The sequence below is a fragment of the Polistes fuscatus genome, unplaced genomic scaffold, assembly GCF_010416935.1.
Source record: "Polistes fuscatus isolate 324 unplaced genomic scaffold, CU_Pfus_HIC Scaffold7, whole genome shotgun sequence".
Taxonomy (NCBI): Eukaryota; Metazoa; Arthropoda; class Insecta; order Hymenoptera; family Vespidae; genus Polistes; species Polistes fuscatus.
Window position 1 is genome coordinate 8,366,840 of NW_025113151.1, and position 23,477 is coordinate 8,390,316.

The window sequence follows — 23,477 nt, forward strand, 5'->3', positions numbered from 1 at the left end:
AATTCGCAAAAATAATCTACGTCCATTTCGATCTTTGACGAAGGTATCGAAGCGTGTTAGATCGAGGAATGCGCTAACCACGCATCGAAGTCTCTTCAAAGTCGATCGGTGAATGAATTCGAACTAACTCGGCGGATTACATGAATTTCCGCTTGGGTCGAGTTGAACCGGATGTTGTTGACTTCTGCTGGTGATAGGTGTCGTAGGAGTAGCATTGGTTGCACTGGCCGTTTCCGCAGATGGACTTGGATTATTACTTCCACTGTTGTTAGCACTGTTGTTGGGTGGTTGTTGGGCTTGAACACTTGGTTTCTGAGTGACGTGGGTTTGGTAATGCTTAGCGAGATGCGCTTTTTGCCTGAAGCTCTTGCCACAAAGCGAACAGGCAAATGGTTTCTCTCCGGTATGTGTTCTTATGTGAACGTTCACGCTGTATTTGTCCTTGAAACCTTTACTACAGATACTGCAGTAATGTAATGAACGTTCCTTTCGTTGAACGCTACCTGGCGAGCCACTAGAGGCACCTTGTTGTTGTCCAGTTGAATTGCCAGTCCCATCAGCGGCATTCCCGTTGCTCGAGCTGTTAGCATTATTGTTATTTCTATTTGCTCGTCTGCAGTACTTCTTCGGGGTCTTGGTAGTAACACCAACACGAGAGGAAGTCATTTGAAGTTGACTCGTTGGCGGCTGCTGTTGTTGTTGCTGTTGCTGCTGCTGTTGCTGTTGCTGCTGTTGTTGTTGTTGTTCGACGTCTGGACGTGGAGTCGTTTGTTGCTGGAGCACATCCTGCTGAGCGGCCGTGACCACCGTGACAGTACTGACTTGACCGAGATCGGCTGGTAAGGTGATGGTACCGAGACTACCACTGGTAGGATCCAACGTATACATCACGGTCGTCGTCGCCGAGACGTTGCAAACTGGCTCGAGGCTACAATACGATTCGACGACCTCGTTCGCGATACTTTTGAGCTTCTCGTAATCGCCAGGTCGATAGGTTGTCTGATCGAGCTGAGAAAGTAGTAAATCTTCATCGGTACACGCGTGCATAGATTCGTCTTGTTGCTGTTGCTGTTGCTGTTGCTGCTGTTGCTGCTGCTGTTGTTGCTGATGTTGTTGCTGCTGTTAGTAATATAATAATAACGTTTCAATATAATATTTGTATAAATATATATAAAATATAAAATTGTATATATTGCACAAAGCAATTATAATACAATTAATTTTGTATAATGCTTTACTTTTTAATCGACGCTGTAACACACAATGTGTTTCTTATCTCTATCGTTTGTTTCCTAGCCGACTCATTACGCTAATCGAATACCGTATACTTGAAATTTTGAAGATTGTAGAATGGCAAAGAACCTTCTAAATTCCGAATTCTTTGACATGTTGTGTTGTTAATCAGTTACCATTTGTAAAGCCGCGTTATTGCTTACCGGTATAGACAGGGCCGATCCTTGAGACGTCGGGGAGGATGAGGAAACCACTTGAGTCGGTCCTGTGTAAAGTTTACCTTGAAGAGCGCTTCTGAGAAGACTCTCTGCCGAATCACCGGCACCAACCGCTACAGCGGCAGCTGCAACTACTGCTGCCTCTTGAAGATTCTGATCGGACAACTTCCAATCATTGTTATTATCGCCACCTGTGCAATTCGCGTTGGCAGAAGGCGCTCTGCCGCATAGTTCCTTGCTCTCGACGAAGCCACTGTCGTCCGTGGTATATTGAGAGCTCGGTGGTACTGTGAAACGATCGGTATGAAACCTATCGTTGACGGTCCTCGATACTTCTGCCATATTCGTCGTTTGATCGTGTTCCTGATCGGCCGAGGATGGCTCAAGGCTTAGTATAGCATCTAAATCGAGGTTGGGTCGCAACGACCAGGAATCACCCGACGTTGGCGCTGGACTTTTGCAATCCAAGGCATCCATCGAGTTAGCTTCGTTGTTTAATACCGTCAACGTATATATAGCTCCGTCCGTATTTTGTCGATCGTTCGCGTTGCATCCTCGACCGACCGTTTGATGATGATCGTTAGGTCCGCCAGGATGAACGCTAACCGAATCGTTCCCATGCGTTTGCGCATTGGCATGAGCCGACCAACAATACTTGCTGAGATCCTCGAGTAATATATTGCACGTTTGTTCTTTACTCTCGTCCGTGGTCCAATAATCACAGTCGGACTGATCCATTGCTACTTGTTCACCGCTTGGCTGTACGTTACATGTATTACCGTGATGTGCTCTCACGTGATGCTGGTGATGATGATGATGATGGTGATGATGACTGAGCGAACCAGTTATAGTAGAGACCGGCGGCAAAGCCGTCAACGTGTTGTTATTGGTCTCCTTTATGAACGGGGACCCGTGAAGATCTCGGCTCGACTCGTGCTCCTCGTGACTCTGCTGAAGATAACCGATACTCCGGCAGGTGGTACGATGGAGAAAGCTCTCCTCGTCGGAGACCACACCGTCCGTAGAAGTACAATTGGCAGTCGGCGAGACGACGAAATCAAAAAAATCCGTTTTCGGCAAATCCTCGCCGCCCCCGCCCGGGGCAAATGCCTCCGTTAGGTCCATTAAATCTTTCTTTCTCAATATCGTCTTCGTGATGGTAATCGATTGGAACCGTTAAATATCCCCCCCCTGCTCAGATTCGAGATATATATATCGAAGATCCTGCTTCTTTGATAATTTTACGGACAGATGGATATTAACTTATTTTCTTGTCCTTGTCGTGTTCCTCAACAACTAGGAATCTTCTTCGCGTTTCTACGCGTTATGATTGGCCACCGCATTCTTCGGTTCGATGATGGAATCTGAAAAAAAAGAGAAGAAAAATACGATGATCGAAATGATTGGAATGCGTGTGGTTTTTTATTTCCGTTTCTTTTTATTTTTATTTTTATTTTTATTTTTATTTTTTCCCCGATGGTGTAAATCACTTCGATTTGTAGTAACGAGACGAGAACATTTGCGACTAAATTCTGCGTGGTTACGCGCGCTTATTTTATCCGATGGTAGGAGAATTTTATACCGAAAGGCACGCAACCAAAGATTCTCGCGATAGTCAGAGTTTCGCAGCCGTTAAATCAATAACGCGTTACGTTACAAGCAATCATCTTTATTTCTCTTGAATATATAATCTCTCTTATATGTTAGTATATAAGAGATACATCAGTGTGTTATACTTTTCTATACAGAGATATGTTAATTCTGTAATGAGCGTTCTAGATTCATCGAGAGAAGCGGTAAAAAGTTAATATCAAAAGGTCATCCCACGGGGATACCGAATTTTTATTCGACGTTACCGATCGAAAACATTCCGAGCGGTGGTCGCAACATTCCGGAACACTCGAATTATTCTCAAAATAAAAAATAGAAGAATAACGCGTGTTGGGGGGGTTCGAATTCGATATACTTTGGAAAATCTACGTCAAAGTTAATCCCGTAAACACGCGTACCGTTATTCACCGTTACCGTCGTGAGCCTATATCGTTGCACTAATTGTATCTTTAGTTCGAATTGTAATTTTTAATTTGTATGCATAATTTAGTGTTACGTATATAGTTTCGATGTTAAATATGCGACAGAATAAGTAAACGTTTCACAGATTATTATTATTATTATTATTTTTCTTTTCTTTTAATTTATTATAAAGAAGAATTCGTCGGAATGATCATATTTGAAAAGTGTTTCGAAATAATATGATGACACGTTAGAAAATCATGTCAAGATTTTCTCGGTAATAATAAATAAATTCGCTAAAGTGCTTAATCATTCGGCGTATACCAGTCGTATTCGAAAACACTTTCTGGCGAAATGCTATTGAACGTAAAGCTTAATACGAATTTAATAATCCCATTTATTAGAAATTAATAACAATCCTGATGGAGTCTTTCGGGCATTGTAACGAATCGAAATACACGTTAAATATAATACGTACATAACCGCTAAGCGGATTTTCATCGCTTATTGAATTTGCTATGGCTATTGTATAGCGAGATCGCGACAACGTCTCTAATCTAACACGCCTAATGCTAATATCCTCCCCACCACCATCACCACCATCACCACCACCAATGGAAATGGGACAATCAGAGATATTCGTTGAATTGCGAAATAAAAAGCAATAATCGTATCTTCTCACTGTTAGAGATAACTACTACAACTTAAATCTATATATGTATATGTACATACGTATTGAGTACATAAAGTGTGCCTAAGTACGGATATTAAATTCCTAAGTTTATAGTAGTTACTATTACGGAAGAGAGATTCCTATGCTTTTAGCACCATCCACATAATAAACGTATTAGGGTACGTTGTAATAGAAAGTATCGGGAAAAACAAGATCGAATTTATTTATATATCAACAACTATGTTCAATATATTCTATCAATATACATTGATGTTCGATTTTATTACAAGTGGTATGACTATTTTAGTAAACCGGATATACCAAATGGAATGAGATGGTAGATTTTGTAAAAAAAAAAAAAAAGAATCAACTGTCATACTCGCTAAGCTATAGCTATCGATGAATCACGATTTAGACGTATTCTTATCAAGAAGAATTCTATTCGAGTCATCGTAAGGAATACTCACGAAGTCGTGAGAAAGAATCATCATCATAAGATGGGTATTGTTCTCTACTTTTGATCGATGACATTGACGACCACCAATCGAAACTCTCTATCGATAATATTTTTCCCTTAAACCTCCCCTTTCCCACACACACATACATACATAGATATTCTTAAACAATTAAATTTGTATACGTTAAGACATTCGATTTGAAATGTTAACACTTCATGACCGCTTTTCTTGCATTGTAAATTACTGTCAGTGTTAGTACAATGGTCGGCATACCACTTGTTCGGTATGCTCCAGATTTTCCGTAATTTTCTTTCAGTCGGGGAATGGCGGAGAGCTATGGAAAGAGAACAAAAAAGAAAAGAAAAAGATAGAAGGAAAGAATGAAAGAAGGAAGGAAAGAAAGAAAGAAAGAAAGAAAGAAAGAAAGACAAGGTAAAGAGTGTCGGGCATTAGGCCGAAGAGAGACCCAAGTACTCTCTCGCATGTTCTAGGCGTGGGAACGCACCGTAGCCGTGTATAAATTCACTATAGCTGCCCCGCGAGAGAGTAGAAACGCTATAGGCGGCCTCTCTTACTAAAGTGTTCTATCTACTAGTTGAAAAGAGAGTCTCTCTACTTATGTACCTACATACATACGTTAGATACGTTATACGTATTAACGTATATATATATAGAAAGAAAGAGAGAGAGAGAGAGAGAGATACGTACTTACTAACAGCGAGTTAGGCGTTCGCCTTTAGATCTTTCGTCTCTCTTACTCTTTGATTTTCATTCGCTTTGCAGCAGATAGATAGCAAACGTGGCCGCATACAGAGACGCGTGGCCGCAATCGCGGGACGACGACGACGTACAAGTTGCTTGGTATGAGAGGTATAAGTAACGCTTGCGCAACTTCTTTTCCGCGAGCTATCTTGCACTACTCGTAGTCACCAACACTATCAATATATAAGAGTGTATTACTATTACTACCACCGCAACCACCACCGTCACCACCACAACTACCACTCTATCGCGATTACCACTATTACTATTACTCTATTACTACTACTACTATTACATCGATCCTATATTTTTCTTCTCTCTTTCTATCCTAATCTCGTCTATGTCTATGTCGTCTATGTCGTCTCTGACGTAGTCAAACGCACTGTACCAAATTAATGCGGCTTATAGAGTATAGACAGAAAGCACGATTCGTGGCACGGCTCTCTTAGCTACGGCTAAATGCCAAGCGTGGTACACAACAATTGATCGAGCCGCTATCCAGTTCTACACCCGGATGTCCGAGCCTACAACATTGTCTTTGGTTTGCTCGTGCAGGCCTCGTTGTTCTTGCATTTGCTGCACCGAGAGAGAACTCTTGATTATTACCCGTCGACCGATCGCCAACCTTGATCGTCGCTTAACTATCTTGCCATTTATATCTTCCTTTTTCTTCATTAATATTTTGAAAAAAGAAGAAGAAGATGAAGAAGAAGAAAAAAAAAAGGAAGATGATAGAATAATATTAATTAATCACGTTAAGTATCACGTTGAAATTGATCTCTTATCTTTTAGATCATTCTTTATCATATGTTAGAGACGTTTTAATTGTATACCATAACATTAAGATTATTATCATTAACCTGGTTTAGAAACAAAGATTTTATTCTTTTTTAAATTGCAAAAAAAATTTTTTTCTTTCTTTCTTTCTTTCTTCCAAGGAACGATTATTATCATTTAGTAAGTTTAGCATAGATTTGGATCGGAATGATGGAAAGTGGTGACACGAGTCAGCGTCGATTAAGTCGACGCCAAGTTTACTCGACGTTTATAATGCTCGTAAAATCCGAGTGGTATATCGTTTAATCGTCGCTAAAGAAAACCGTCGTCGTCGTCGACGGGGGTACATAACAATGAAGGCAGATATTTACGAGCGAGCAGCAAGCAAGGCAGTTCTTTCTTTCCTTTGCGAGTAGAACGGTTCGGGACAGTCGTGATCGCTCTCTCGACGCTCGCCAATTAGGTCGACTCCGTGACGTGAGCTCAGAGGTGGTTGCGAAGGGGATTCGTGAACAACTGCAACTACCTCCCACCCTCCCAACCTCCCTTCTATCCATTCAAACGAATTTTCTTTACATTTTCCAATATCCTCTAGATATCCGACAATTTAATATTTAATCGTTCCTTCGTATAGACCAAAATATGTTGTTTATCTAACAAAATGATTATTTCATTTCGTTTGTAATTTTGTGTTATTTATTAATTGTTATTTTAATTAAAGTAAACGTTGATTATCCTTATTTTACAACACAGTTCTTTTCATAATATTAATTATTATCATTTGTTTTCTTTCTCTCTTTTTCTTTTTTTTTGTTCTATTCTTTTTACCAGTCGTTCTTATTACACTCTTTGTAACTCTGAATTATTGTTATAATTATTGTATTTATCATTTAATTGTATAATTTAATTTAATTTTTTTCATTATATAATTTAATTTTATAAGACATAATTCGTAATAATAATAATAATAATAATAATATTAATAATTGTTGTTTATTTTTGTATAAGATACACGATAATATTTCTTTGATCATATCCATATATGTATATATAAAATAATTATTTGACTATTGATATTAGTTCGTGCAATAGAATTATGCATGTGTATCAGCATTAGAACGATGTTTAAGCTCGTTAGATTCGAGCGTGCTACATTGGTGGTCTTCCGCGAGATACGTTTCGTGAGATCGTACGATCTACTATGTAGCAAGCCTAAGTGCTTCCGATAACCATAATTCTTGATCATTACGAAGACAATCAGTTGGCTAAACTGGCAGCCTCGGGCTAGCACGATGAAAGATCTTTGAAAAACTCATAAAAATTGATTATTAATGAAATTTATATTTATTTATGTTTCTATTAATTATTCCAAATAGATCATTTTATTTCAAATCGTTCAAATATTTTCATTCGTTCATTTAATAATCATTATAACATATACATTCATACATTCATATTAAACAAGATATTTCGTAATATATGGGACCCATTTCAAAAATAATTAAGGGATGTATTTTGTTTATCTTAAAATAATGTTCGAAATTATCACCACCTCGATTTGCATCAAAGTTTGCAGTCGTTATATCACAGTTTTTTCCAAAATTTAGATATGAGTCGAATCTCGTCCACCTACCCCGTCCACTCCTGAAATGGGTCTCATATAATTACGAAATATCCCATATACATAAATGAATGTATGCACAATTTCAATAATAACAATTAAATATTTTTTATTCTACAAAAAAAAGTCATATAATTTTTCCCAATTATTCAACTCGTACCAGTCCTCAATGTTATAATTACCTACCACAATTAGGAACGAAAATATGCTATTTATAATTATAATCCTTGATTTTAATTAATTAAATTCTATTTGATTATTAATATATAATCAAAATATAATTGGAATTAAATGAATATCCAAATAAAGAAAAAAAATATATAATAATGATTTTCACTATTTAACTAAAACATATGTTGATTATATATACACACACACACACATATATATATATATATATATAAATACATATAAAAAGAGAAAAGGATTCTCTATCTTCTCCCTTTTTCTTTCTCATCCTTTCTCCATCTCTTTCTTTTTCAACCAAGAGAAATATTTCATCTCGAGCACGGCTAACGAGGCGTATACCGTCGTCGATTTCGCCGGTTTCTTCGAATTCGCGTGTATCGATCGATACTCGTTTCTCGATTTCCTCGAAGGTACACTACGTGTATGTATGTATGTATGTTTGTGTGTACGTGTTTATATATATGTGTCAGATACACAATTGCACGCATTCGGTTGCCAAACGAGCAAGCAAAGAGGACGGTATCCGATGTTTTCCAAGGTGGACGAACGGCTTCGTCTGTTGGTAATTCGCAAGATAGAGAAACAGGGAGAAAGTTTCTAAGGAAAGTGGTGGAGACTCTGAAAATGTATCGTTTTACTTTGTACGAGCTCGTCCAAGCACGAAGTAGAAAGAGACTCTTGCCAGTTTGAGATTTATCTTCTCTTTACTTATAACGGGTGTCTAATTCTAAACGATACTATCAGATATCTGTGATCAAATATTTTTTATTTTTTTTTAATGAAATTTGATATTCCAAAGTTATAAGAAAAATTTGATTATACCCATGACTGTGTATTATTATACCCCATTATATTGTATATTATTAAATTTTATTGTATTAATAAATTACATACTCTCTTATGATACTAATATTAGCATTAGAGAGTCATATAATTCGATGAAATGTCGAGTTTAGTTAAATCATTTTATTTTATTACTTCCGTATTTTGAAATATTTATATAAAATTGATTGCAAATTAATATGACGTATCTCACTCGAAAAACATTATAGTAATTTTATATTTTCAATAATTACGTTTATAAAACAAATAAGATATATGATATTTGGTGCATGATATTAAAAATAAGACACTCGATATATTTGAAAGTAATTTTGAATTAAAATTAATTATCATTAATAATTATTTTTTTCAATTTACTATTAATTACAAACGAAACAGGATTCATTAATTTAAAATCCATTTTCTCGATTAGTTTTAATTAAGTTAATAAAATTATATGTCGGAGCTAATTTGTTTTATTACGTAATTAATTATTACAAATTTACATATTTGATTCATTCCTCATAATGGATATATTAAAATAATGTTAATTAAAAAAATGTAATGTTATTAATGATCGAAGTTAAGTGATTTTCTTTCTCTAATTGTAAGTAAAAGAGTTAGTCAGTGGTGATCTTGTTTGTTGATAAAAACTATTTAATGATTTACATGACTTTAAGTACATTAAAGCTTGTCAGTGGGTTACAAGAAGAAGCCAACGAATTTGCGGAGAAAGAAACGAACGTGGAAATGCGATTTCAGTGTGGGACACGTGATTGCTTTCTAAGCAACCTCGGGAAATTAGTGGTAGGCTAATTGTCAGTTACTTGACAGGAAATCGTACTACAATACTATTACAGTACTGTATTTATTTAAATATAAAATATATTATTAATACTATTCAAATAATATAAAATTAATATATTGTATACTATAGTATATAACATTATTTTTATTCCAATTTTTAAAATATATTAAAAAAATTCCGATAGAATTTATTTTAATCTAATACTATATTAATAAACTCAATCAAATTTGATAATAATAATAATTTACATATAAAATATTAAAAATCTCCGACATTAATCATTCTCCAATTTAATAAAATATTTAATATACATAAAAATCGATAAGATATTAAAAATACTCGTGATTCTGAAGTATAACTAAATTTAAATGTCTTCTTCTTCTTCATTCTTTCTTTCTTTCTTTTTTTTTTCTTTTCGTTTCTTTCTAAATAAATATTCATGAATATATCCAGACCTACAAGGAAAAAGAATAGCGGAGAAAAAAAGCCGTTCAGAATAGTTGGAACACGTCGAGTGACTCTTCACTAGTCTAATGGAAGATACTTATTGACACAAAAAGAATAAAGTTAAGCGAAATCGTAGAAGCGCGAAAATGCGAAAAGTGGTCGGTCACGCTGAATGATTCAGGTGGAATTTGAATGTCAAAATACGTCAAACAGGTATGAAAAAAAAAAAAGAAAAGAAAAGAAGAAGGGAAAAAAAAAATTATAAAGAGTAAGAAACGCGTCGTCAGGATCCTATAATTATTCTCACTCGCTCACTCGCTTACTTACTTTCTCTCTTTCTCTCTCCTTCTTTCTTTCTTTTTCTCTCTTATTAACGTGTTCGAAGAATATAAGGCGTATAAAAGAGATAATTCGAGGTCGAGAGTGTTTCGTTGTCGATCTTATTTTACTTAATAATTTAACTCCCCGATAAATATACAGATATTGCTGTTTAAACATAAGAATAATTAATGTATCAAAGTTCGATTAACGCACTTGTTCAAGATCGAAAAAACAACAACAACAACAAAAAAATGTGATCATCGATATTATTATATTATATATATTTATCGATAATTACTATCGATCTTTGGCTACCGATGAAACACCTCTTACCATGATGATATTATTTGTCTTTTTGTTCCGAGGATATTTCAACGAAGCGTAACCGTGACAAAACGTGAGAGAGAGAGAGAGATATATACAACTCGGTTAGAGAAACAAAACGTTTTTGAGGATATATACGAGCGTTCTGCATACCATACATTCTTCCAACGATCATTATAACGGTGAAAACGGTCTTCTAGACTGTACTACAGTATAATCTTTTGTGAAAATTCTTTTCGACTTTCTGTTAACTTTCGATATGTGTAATCTTAAAAAAAGAGAAAAAAAAGAAAACAAGAAAAATTTAACAGACAGATGAAGAAGAAAGAATAAAGTGATTATACTTATTAAAGAATTTCTTAAATTATCTACTACTATAACATATTTACATTAATATTTGAATAATAATTCTTATTTATATTTGGATCAAAGTATTTTTAGTAATATAATGATTAAGTATTTTGTCTTAAAGAAGATATAATCGGTAGAATAATTGAAATATATTTCGTTTAGCGTAAATAATTCAATATTAGTAATAAATTGTATTTTGTTTACCGCGATATTTTATTATAAATACCGATCGTTTATTTAAAACACAGTGGTAAAATATTAACAACTATTGCATTTTTATATACAAAGATGTTATAATTTCAATATTATAATATTAAGATTTTAATAATAATATAGACCATTTAAATAAAATACTGATTAAAATGTAATGAAACTAAAAAAAAGAGAAAAAAAAAAAAGAAATACTGATGAATGTCAAACTTTTCAAAGTAAATTTGAATTATTACAGAATTATGATGAAAGAAAAAAGAAATCAAATTATTTGTAATGAGGTAACAACGATCGAAATAAACAAAAAAAAATTGCTCATTATCTGCGGCAAGTGGAATAAGATATTTTATTTTACACGCGCATATACACACACACACACACACACACATACATATATACATAGGTATATTTCGTTCGCTTTATTTTTTTTTATTTTTTTTCTTTCTTTCAGAAACCACAAGCACCATATCTTCCTTGGAGAAAACCGAGGAGAAAAGGCCAAGAAACGAAACGAAACGAAACGAAACGAAGTCAATGGTGTTAGTTCGTTTTATCCTGGAAGATGATGATTCCGGTCGATTCGCAAGCCGTTACACGCGAGTTAAATCGAATTTTGATCTCTCTCTCTCTCTCTCCCTCTCCATCTGTATCTCTCTTTCTCTTTCTTTAACGCACTTTCCATTTTTCTTTATTTCTTTCTTTCTTTCCTTTCATCTCACGCCTTTACCCCTCGATCAACGACGACGCCCCGACATGGAAGAATTGGTCAAATTTTACGATCGTCTTTATACACCATAATAACACGTCTGTGGTCGGATTTTATCGCTTCATTTGCCGATATAATTTCCCACTTCTTCGACGTCACGTTATTGGTAAGCCCAAACCATTTCCATTTTTCTCTCTCTCTCTCTCTTTCTCTTTCTCTCTTTCATTCTGTTTCTTTTCTTTTTTTTTCTTTTTTTTATCTTTTTCCCCTAATTTTTTGATCCTTTTTCACGATTTTATTTCTTTCCTTTCCTTCCGTTTGACCCAAACCACCACCTCGTCGTCTCATCTTCTTCCCGCTCGTTAAAGTCTCCACGAGGCAAGCAAATGATCTTTACCGTTCGAAGAACTCAAAGATCGAAATCGGTAATGCCCTTACCTGTTTGCTACCAACACTTGACTCTTTTTTATTGTCATTTTTTCTTCTCCTTCTTCCTTCCTTACTTCCTCTTTTTTCTTTGTCTCTCTCTTTCTCTCTCTCTCTTTTCCTTTAAAATCGATTTTCACCGAACTTTTAATTCGATTGTATTTTTTTTTCTACAGACTTCCTCATTACATTAGTTATGCATATATGTTATAGCGTGTAAGTACAGGTATTATTTATAGGTAAGTATATACTTTTATACAGTCGGAATGTGTCAATTAAAACCTTGAGATCGTCGTCACGATAATTCGAAGAACTCGAAGATCGAAATCGATAAGCCTTTTACTTTTGAATATTTAATTTATATTTTTTTTATTTCCTTTTTTTTCTCCTTTGTTTTTTCATTTTATTGATCGCAAATTTCGAACTTTCGATTCGCCAATTTTTATACAAACTCCTCGTATGCCAAAAAAAATATATATATATATATATTCCACGTGATATCGTGAGTAAGTATTATATATATGTTACATAACATATATTTATTTTTTGATACCTAAATGCAGACTCTTGATGTGTCAATTAAAAAACCTTGGATCTTACAATCATGACGAATTTTAAATATTCCAAGATCGTAATCGATAAGCTGAATTGTTATTTTATACTTTAATTTAAACAATTTTAACCTTTTTTTTTTTTTCTTATTTTAAATCGATCTCATTTTTCTTTTTTTGGCTCGAACTTTCTAATTTATCAATTTTTCTACAAACTTTTAATACACGCGAATATATGACATACAATAAATAAATTTTTATATAATATATATATAAATATAGTTTTATATGTGGGTATTGTAAACAGAGTCCGGATACGTCGATTAAAAACCTTGGATCGTTGCCACGATTTGGCCTCACCTATTCGCGAGTCTTTCAAGGTGTGCGTACACGCTAAGAGAGAGAAAAAGAAATATGAAAAGGAAAAAAAAGGTAATAAAAATTGCAGAGTCCGACCGGATCTGACTTTGAAATCGCAACGCGTGTCAATGTCGAACTCGCGAGACACTCTGGGGGGGGGGCAGAGGGGAGGGGTTAGAGCTTACGTAAGGGACTTGTCAAAAAGCGAGTTTGTTGGTTGATAATTCGTCTGACGAATTTTTACTTCCTACTTTATTTCTTACGTAAAAGATTTCTTTCTTTTTTTTTCTTCTTCTTCTTCTTTTTATTTTATTTATTTTCCCTCATCTTTCATTTCGGTTCAATATTTTTATTCCATTTGTTATCTTCTCTCTCTCTCTCTCTCTCTCTTTATCTTTCGATTACCGTTTTATTTTTTTCTATTTCAAAAATTCAAACGAACATCTACTGGAAATTATCACGGTCGTTTAGTAAATAATTTTTGTTAATTCCGTGGAAGGCACGTGAAAAATTTAACTTTTAAAAATACTCAACGTATTGTCAATGTACTCAACGTAACTCAATGTACGTACGTACATACATACAATTGCAATTTATATCTTACGTGTGCCAACATTATAACGTTTACGTAAGCATTTCGATATTTTTAGATTTATTTTTCATCGGATATATTGTTTCGCAATGCGGTTAACAAGAGGAATTGTAAATTTACTCATGTTATTAGAGATTAGATTTAAAAAGAAAATTGATAATTCTCTCTATGATTCATCGAAACGTAACATAACAAAAAACATAACAAAACAAAAATAAAAGTAAATAAAAGGAACGATAAAAAGTCAAGACAAGAATGTAAAGGAAAAATGTACGGATCGGGTTTATATTTTATTTTTTTACCTCGACGAGAATAATTTTGCGAAAGGTTTAATTTAAACAAAACAAAATTACAAAAAAGAAATAAAAGTAAAAGAATGAGTCGGCATTGTATTATCTGTTTTTTTTTTACGGTAATTTATGTAAAAAAAAAAAAAAAATAGAAAACAAAAAATCTTCGGTTGGCCAACAAGTTTGTGCAGTTTATGCCGTGTTAATAAAAAGTTGCACTAACTTATTGGCCAACTTAATAAAAACAAGAAAAGAGGTGGGGATGAAATTACTTTATCGTTTTCTTCTTTTTTGTTCGATATTGTTTCTTAACGAGAAGTAATTTGGAAATAGATAATATACATACATGTGTTATAATATACACTACCGGTCAGAATTATTTTGACCACTTTACAAAATGATAGAAAGTTGTGTTTTTAAATTAGCGACGTATAGAATTTTTCTTAATACTTATATATAAAAAATCAATCGTTTGTTCATAAATAAAAATGTATTAATTAGATTCAAAATGAACGTGTCATCCAATCATTAATAATTTCATTCGTGTAAAACGATTGTATTTTCAATACATCGATTAAATATTTCTATTAATCTTGTCTAGTATTCAATATGAATTGTTTCTTCAAACAAATGACTTATTCAAGATTATAGAAATTGTTATTTAGGATGTCAAGAGTATGTAAAACAAAGTGTCGGCTATTTCAACGAAATTTAAAATGAAAATACTCGATAATCATTCTATACATTTTTTTTTCATCAATATTGTCACAAACCGTTTTCTAATAAATTGTCGAGGGGGAAAATAAACGACTGACAATTTATTTTCTTCATTGGTTCGAAAAATAAGTAGAATATCTGTATCCACCATAGTGACCATAAGTGATCAAATAATTTTACCCGGTAGTTTATATTTCATATTATACATGGGAAGCTTGTCACGAACAAGTAGATCCTTTTCTTAGCAGGTATGTATTTTTCTACCTGGAAGACAACGGTGCCCATGTAGACAACGCTTTCTCTGTCGCTGTTGTGCACGTGCGTAATTAAAGGAGCGATCCGTCGTCTCAATTAAAAAATTATGAAACTGACCGCAATTAACTTGCAGACCCCTTAACCCAGTTGCCACTTAACAATTAGATGAACGTACCGACCGGACGGATGGACGGACGGACGGACGGACGGACAGACGAATGGACTAAAGTGGACTCGAGAGTATGGTAGAATACTTTTTTCCTTTTCTTTTTTCTTTTTATTTTTTTTTTTTTTCAAGTTTTAAGTGTACACCATCGCAAAATATCGATTCCCTTCACCGATTACCTTGTTCTCTCGTGTTCTTTTTATTAAAATATAATTACAAAAAAAAAAAGAAATATTATTGTATACACGTTCTAAAAAAAAAAGAAAAAAAAAAGAAAGAAAGAAAGATAGAAAGAAACGGAGAGAACTTTCTTCTTTCACTTCGAACAATTATTTGATTAGAAAAAAGACACGATTGTCATCGAGTAGAAATGCAATATGTTGAGTTGAGTAAATAATTAAGACCAATAATTATTGTGAAAGTTTAACGAAAGGATATTAGATGAGAACGTTTAGTTTTTGAGATATGAGAGAGAGAGAGAGAAATAAATATTAATCAGGTTGAAACAAATGAAATTGTAATTAATTTTTGAACGTGTTATAGATAAATCATTTTATCGATATTATAAAAAATAATATTAGTTGCTTAGTTTTTCTGTCGAAGAGGAGGAGGAGGAGGAGGAGGAGGAAGAAAATAAATCCTTGAAAAATAAGTGAAAAAAGAATAAAATTAACAATAAAAGATTGTAAGAAGTAGGTTTTGCATTCGAGTAACGTCGTAGCATTATAAAATCACGTCGGCCATAGTAGAAATGTTATGAGTCGGATCTAAACGGAGCATCCAACTGGCAAGATCGACGATCCAAAAGAGATTCTAAGAACGTAGAGAAGTTGTAGGTACGTCGTTCCAAATGAAATATGCATACACGCGTGCAGTCCCTTTTTATACGCGCGTCGAAAGCGAAGTACATTGCTAGTAACATTGATCATTGTACGTTTACGTCTTTACTTGACGTTTAAAAACCCTCGGGAAAAATTTACGATAATATATATGATATTTGAACAATGGAAACACATTAATTTTTTCTTTATTTATTATTATTATTATTATTATTATTATCTATTATTTTTTAATGATTTCTCAAAACAGATAAACACAAATATGTACGTTCGTATGATTTGTTTATTTTCTTTTTTAAAATGCATCGCGTTAGAAAATTTTCTACGATATTTTTAAAGAGTCGTATCGATTTATTTATCTAAAAAAAGAAAAACAAAATACAACGGAAGAATTTTATCGTTTTTCTTAATCCTTGTTGATATTACAAAAATGTTTACAATATCTATGGTATTATTGTATTGTTCTATTCATTTGATAATGAGTATTAAAAAAGTTACGAACTTGTAGTTATAAAAAAAATTTGTTAAAATAAATGTAAAATACATGCGAGTGTATAGAATTATTTGTTATAAGAAAAATGTACGACTCGTGTTAGATCTTACGATTTGAATGATTATATAGATATACATGTTTTTATTTTGTTTTTCTGAAATATTTATTATGAACAGATAAAATTTGTTCTTGCTGAAAACAATTGAATAAAATTTGGAATACTAAAGATCCAGGAAAGATTGTAAACGTGTTCGAATTTATCGAATTCTATCGACTAATCTCTTACGCGGTGATCGTGCGAAGCGTTTTAAAGTATACGAATAAGGAAATAATTTAACCGTTCCCGATCGTTTTACGAGCCGTTTAAACGGAGCACGAACGGTTAGAGTGGTCTTTCGATTTTTGGATAACTTAACGGATCTGGAGCTTTCACTTCTCTCTCTCCTTTTCTTTGCCAAATAATTCTCGCATATCAGTAGAGTTAAAATAAAAGCGATAAGAGAGTAATAATAATGTCCAAAGTCATCCGAAGGAAGCGGATGCTCGGCCCAATTCCTTTCAACGTGAATTCATACATACATACATACATACATAAGTATACAGATACATACACACAGATAATCAAGATTATTTAAGCAAAAAGAAAAAAGAAAACAAAATAACGCTCGAAGAAACACTTAAAACATCGGCCCCCACTGTACGTAAAACACGTACACTTATGAGATCGGTAATATTGTTGGCTCCGTAGCTGAAGTCTAAAGAAAAAGCTTGGAAAAAAGAATCAAAATGGCGGATCTGGTCACACATTCCAAGCATACGGGATACATGAGCGTGACGAACTGCACGGTGAACAGATAACAGACTTCTAAGGAAGTTTCTTTGACGTTTAGTGCATCCTACCGGCAATAACTCTTGTCTACGATATATTATATTACACATTTTCATCAAGCTCAATCATTCTAATCGTGAGTTATTATAGTCTTAAGATATAACAGATTTTATAATGTTCATCTCTTTTTACTTTTTTTGTGTTTCTTTTTTTTACTAATGAATTCCAATGAAATACAAATGTATATATATATATGTGTGTGTGTGTGTGTGTGTGTAAAGGTAGAATCTTGTTTTCCTCTCAACACGTGGAACGTTAACTAACGATTCGATCTCGAAGTAGAGAAAGAACACGTACTCGATTGAACGAGAGAGACCGGTCCATTTCACGATCAGAAATCGCATTAAGAACATACCAAACGATTTCTATTATTATCATGAGTGGTATCTGCTTGGTTATCGGACGCGATCGCGCAGAAAGCGTATTATATAGTTTAAGTTGAATTTTCTTTTGCCTTCTGTTAACTTTGTAATGCGCCGAGGAAAAATCGAAAGTTATTCGATATAGTAGAAAAGAGATTGGCGAGAACAACAGAAAAAGAGAGAGAGAGAGAGAGAAAGATGGTGATGGTGTACACGATACTTAGCATTGGATCCCGTTAGACGACGATCTTTGTGGATAAAGAGCGTTTTCGTGAAACTTTCTTGAAACAAGGCGAGCCGGCGCCCTTTTCTCGTCGAATCGATGCACGAACGCGAAGCACGAATCGAAACGCGAGAAAAGAAAGGAAGAGAAAGAGAAAGAGAGAGAGGAGATGAAAAAGCATCGGGTGGTCAGGTTGCAAACCGTTTCCCATACGAATATGGAGATAACAGCGTTCCGGATGAAATGTATTCGAGGTGGCACCGATCCCGTGTTCGCACGTGTCCATGGCACGCATAAAAGGCGAATCGCTTCTTTGAGAGTACCTAAGAGTAACACGAGTATGCAAAATCGGTATCGAGATCGAAAAATCTTTACAATGGGTTTTGCTTATAGTATTTGTAGGTTATAGTATTCTCCATATTATATGTATTTAGAGTAGATGTAATTTATAATTAGATTTTTTTTAATCATGAGATAAGTGGATGTTAATATCGGTAATCTTTTAAAGAGTACAGTTTCAAACGATTAGTTTTTATTTCTATTTTATCTTGCCGATTGTTTTTTTGTTGAAGTTATACTTCTTTTAACGCGTTAGGAAAAAAATGATAAGAGTGAATTTTCACTGTACGCGCGCACAGCGACGCGATATCAACAAGATGAAGTTAGTCGACATTTACGATGCGCGCGCACAGCGACGTGAAATTAACAGCACGAAGTTAGTCGATGAATCTCACATTTAGTGTGGACTGATATCTATATTCATGATATTTATTCTGGTATTTCTATATACGCAACACGTGTTTTATATCGATACAAATAAAAATTATTTATTTATGTGTTTTTTTTTTTATTATTTCTTATTATAAATATTTATAATCATTTCATTTTTATTCGTACAAAGTATTGCTACTCTTAGTCATCTTTGAAAGTATTCGAGAATGATACAAATATGCAGAATCAGTATCGAGATCGAAAAATCCTTACAATTATTTTCCTTACATTATCACTAATTGTAAGATTTAGTATTCTTACGGGATACAATATCTAATTAGATGATTTTTTCTAATCGTGTTAATAAGACCTTACTATCGGTAATTTCTTAAGGAGTATAATTTAGATCGATTAGAGTAGTTTCTTTCCAGATCGATTATCTTATTGATTTTTTCGATCATTTCTAATCACTAATGCGATTTACTTCATAGACAAATGTCATTCCTTTTATCCTTCTGTGAGAATATGTAATTGTAATAACAGTAAGACGAGAATGTAAAATCGATATCAAGATCGAGAAATCTTCCGATAGTTTTAGATACATTATCGTTAGGATTTATTTATTCTTAAGAGATTAAGTATCTAATTGGAACATTTTTCTAATCGTGTTAATTAGATCTTACTATCGGGGAACATAGTTTCAATCGATTCAAGTTTTCACGATTATTAGATATTATTAGAGTATCGATTATCTTGCCAATTTTTACGGTCACTTTTTAATTGGAACAATTTACACGGTCATTTTTACGTTTATTTTTGTAAACGATAGATTTCGATACTTTCACTTTCTTGTTTGTTTTGTTTAAGTTGATAAAATATATTACATAATTAATTTCTAATGAATTTTTTTATATTTTCTTCTTCGATCAAACAAAACGACAATATTTTTAGTTTTTTGTTTTTTGTTTCTTTGATTGGAGATATTATAAATCAAGTTTAACTTTCTTTTCCGAATGAACTTTTGTAAGATAAATAATTCGATAATTACATCGATGTCGGCGTAGAAAATTAGTGCGTTAATCTATCGCTAATTGGGGTTTACGTGACGAGTATGTTGTTACGCATTGGCATAACCAAGGAACTATCGTTCTTAACCGGCGATATGCGTTACTGCGTTCGAGTTCACAACGTTGGAGAATGCTTTTTGCTTGCATACCATTTGAAATATAAGAAACGTAGGTGCATACTTCGATAGATAGAATACTTTAGTCATGCGATAAACTCGACAACGAGAAGCTAACTCTAGTCGATCGTAAACGGGAGGAGAATTTTTTTACACGGGATCGTAGGAAACGTAAATTAATGTTCAAAATTAACTTATATGTCTATCTAACGATCTATCTATCTAAACGCATAAATTTACATACATATGTAAAATATTACGTATTACTCTTGTATACACATATATGCTTCCTCAAAAGTAACTTTACCGAAATAAGAAAAATATAACAAACAAACAAGAAAAATCACATAATTGGTTTATTAATAAAATTAGAATATTTCGGATTTTATTTTAAGATACGAACTTTTTTTATTAATGTTGTTTAGAAAATATATTTAGTACAATTCCGAATATCTGTATTTCAATAAATTAAACATATAAATTAATTAATACATTATTAATTATCAGCAATCGATTGAATACATACTTTGATTTCCGGCATCTGTTGACCGGTAACCTAAAGTTAGGCTTTCCATTGATTTTGTTTATTAATAATCGATTAAATATTGATCGTATTAAATGTGATTTTTCAATATTCAATGTTTTATTTCTTTACCATTCTATTTTTTTTTAACTTTCTGAATAATAAAAAACAAAAAAAAAAAGATTTTGAGGATAAGTAGACGTAAAAAAATTGAGAGTTTGATTGAAATATACTTACAAAAAGAAGCCCGTTTAAAAGTTCATTATCGCTATCGAAGAAACATATAAATCTTGACCATTTGTGTTTACGTCATTTCTTTTTGTTCCTTTTCTTTATAATTATCTCTCCATTAATAAAGAGGGAAAATATCGTGTGAAGGGGGGAGGGGAATTTCATCGAGATGGTCGCTTTCTCTGACTTTCGGATCAACTTCGAAGGTTCACCGGGCCTTTTTTCATTCAAGAAGTCCATCATTAAATGATAATAGTATAAATAAAGAAATTAAATTTGTTCGTAACGAGTGTTAATTATATGAGAGTTTGAGGAAAAACACGATTTATCAAAAACGTGAACGAAATGGTAAAGGTTTTTTCGTTCCGATTAATTGGGTGAATTATACTTTTCTCACAATTTCTGCGAGACTACCTGAGAACAAATTTTGTGCATATATATATATATATAGTGTTTGTAATTAAATTATCTATAGGGTGATATATTCGTAGAAAAATTTATACTTTTTTAAATTAGATATTTTATATAATTTGATAAACGATTAATAACATTTATTTATTTACTTTTTATTCAGGAAATTTCATTTTTGATAAATATGATATTGAGATATACGTCTAATAAGAATTTTATTTTATATTTAACAACAACCAAAAAATGAATCAAAATATTAATAATATAGCGCAGGAGGGGGGGGGGTTCGTATTCCGAGATTAGGCGGGAAAACACGAAAATGTGAACGTTCGACTGACCTAAAAACTCGCAGTCCCGACGACGTCGTTCGTTTCGCTCGCACAAAATCCTAATTGCTAATTAGTAATTAGCGACTAGCCAAGGTATTACATCTCCTGTACCGTTTACTACCACCACAGTCAACTTATTCTCACCGCGCCTTCTTAAAATCACAGCTACGTGTTGGAATCTTTCTTTGTATTTTTGATTTAAACTGATTTTATTTTATTAGATCGATAGAGATCTCTCCTGCGACATTAATTAAAAGGTACGGATCATAATGAAAATGATGATCTGGTTTCAACTATAATTTCGTTTCGTCATTTTCAAGCAGAAATTAAATTAGATGTGTGCTTTTCAACAAATTAAAATAATAATAATAATAATAATAATAATAATAATGAACAGATTCGAATGAAAATTTAATTTACACATAAACCCTTCTGTAACACGGTAGATAAATTCCTAAAAAAATGCCGTGTTATATGAAACCCCTAGAATTCATTATTCCTTTGCATCATTATTTTAAGGTAATTACATTTTTAAACGTGTCGAACAAAAATCACGTTATCCAGTGTTGTAAAAAGATTACCTGTGCTTGAAAGTCAACATTTATATAAATTTTTTCGGTCACAATAGAGGAACTTTCGTTAAATACATTTTTAAGAAATAAAAAAAAAAAAAAATAAAGCGAAACGCGGGTGGAAGAAAAGAAAAAAAAAGAGAAATAACATTGGAAGGAAAAAGAGAGGAACAAGAAAAAAAAGGAAAAAAGAGGGAAGAAGATGGGAGTAAAGACGGTACGCAGGACGCATTTAAAGTCGTCTCAACATCCGTTCCTCTTTCCCTTTCCCTCTTTCTCTATCCTATATCTCTCTTCTTCTCTCTTCTTCTTATTCTTCTTTCCCTATGTTTCTTCAGATCGCTGTCTTTACCACGGGAGTATAAGAATTCGTGTCCTCTACTCTTCGGCATACGAAATCCTACGGTGCTCGCTCAGCTAACTTAACGTACACCGTCCATCTTGGAATACGTGAAAGCACGCATTGTCTCACCCCTCTTCCTCCTCCGCCACATTTTTTTTTCTCTTTTATATATATCTTTCTCTCTCTTATACTTTCCTTATTTCTCTCTTTTTCTTTTTTTTTTTTCATTCAAAGAACTCATCCTACCAACTCTTCCTACCAACCCATCCAACCCCATAACAAAAACAACCGAAATTCCACTTTATTCTTCTTTTTCTTACTTTCTGACAACATACTTTTCACGTATTAAAACTTCTAATAAAAACAAGATTAACCGAAAATAGACAAATAATCATCATCTTGATATAACTCGTAGATCTAATTTAACAAGAACGTTCTTTAATTATCATCTTAACGAATACCTTATTCAAAATTTCATGAAATTCCTCTTTTACTTTCTAACTAAATATTTTATACGAATTAAAAATCCAAATATAAGACAATCTCCTCTCTTTCTTTCTCTCTCTCTCTCTATCTTTCTATCTTTCATTCTGTTTTCTTAGAAAGAATTCATCCCAACCAATCATCCGACCCAATCAACTATCCCACCGTGCCCTAATCTTAACAAATACATCCAAACGATTCCTTTGAATTCTTTTTGTTTTACTTTCTAACAAAGTATTTTTCACGAATTAAGGCTCCAAAAGGAGAGATTAAAAAAAGAAATGAAAAAAAAAAAAAAAATAGAAAGAGAAAAAGAAAGAAAAAAAAAAAAAGCAAGTATATCTTGATAGCTCGTAGATCTAATTTACCGAGCACGTTCTTAATTACCAAGTCAATTTCACCGAAGAAAAAAGAAAAGAAGGATAAATGAAGAAAAGTAAGAATATCTAATGCAAATCAGTAAACATGCGCGCGCGAGCATACTACTCACACACACAAACACACATACATCTCCGATTGGTTTAGAATCGAATAGTTTCAACGGAATTATATTTTAATCTTCTCGCTCTCTCTATTTTTCTCTCTTTCTCTCTGT

The 23,477-nt window shown here is 33.2% G+C and overlaps 1 protein-coding gene across 1 annotated transcript in view; it reads right to left on the reverse strand.

Moving 5' to 3' along the window:
• The window catches only part of LOC122524247 (uncharacterized protein DDB_G0283357-like), a 79,250-nt gene that overhangs the window by 14 nt on the left and 55,759 nt on the right, over window positions 1-23,477 (reverse strand). The window contains 2 exon segments of the mRNA XM_043646396.1: window positions 1-1,124; window positions 1,391-2,815. The exon segment at window positions 1-1,124 is cut by the window's left edge and continues 14 nt beyond it. Coding sequence (XP_043502331.1) covers window positions 124-1,124; window positions 1,391-2,576 — 2,187 coding nt within the window. The 5' untranslated portion in view covers window positions 2,577-2,815 and the 3' untranslated portion in view covers window positions 1-123.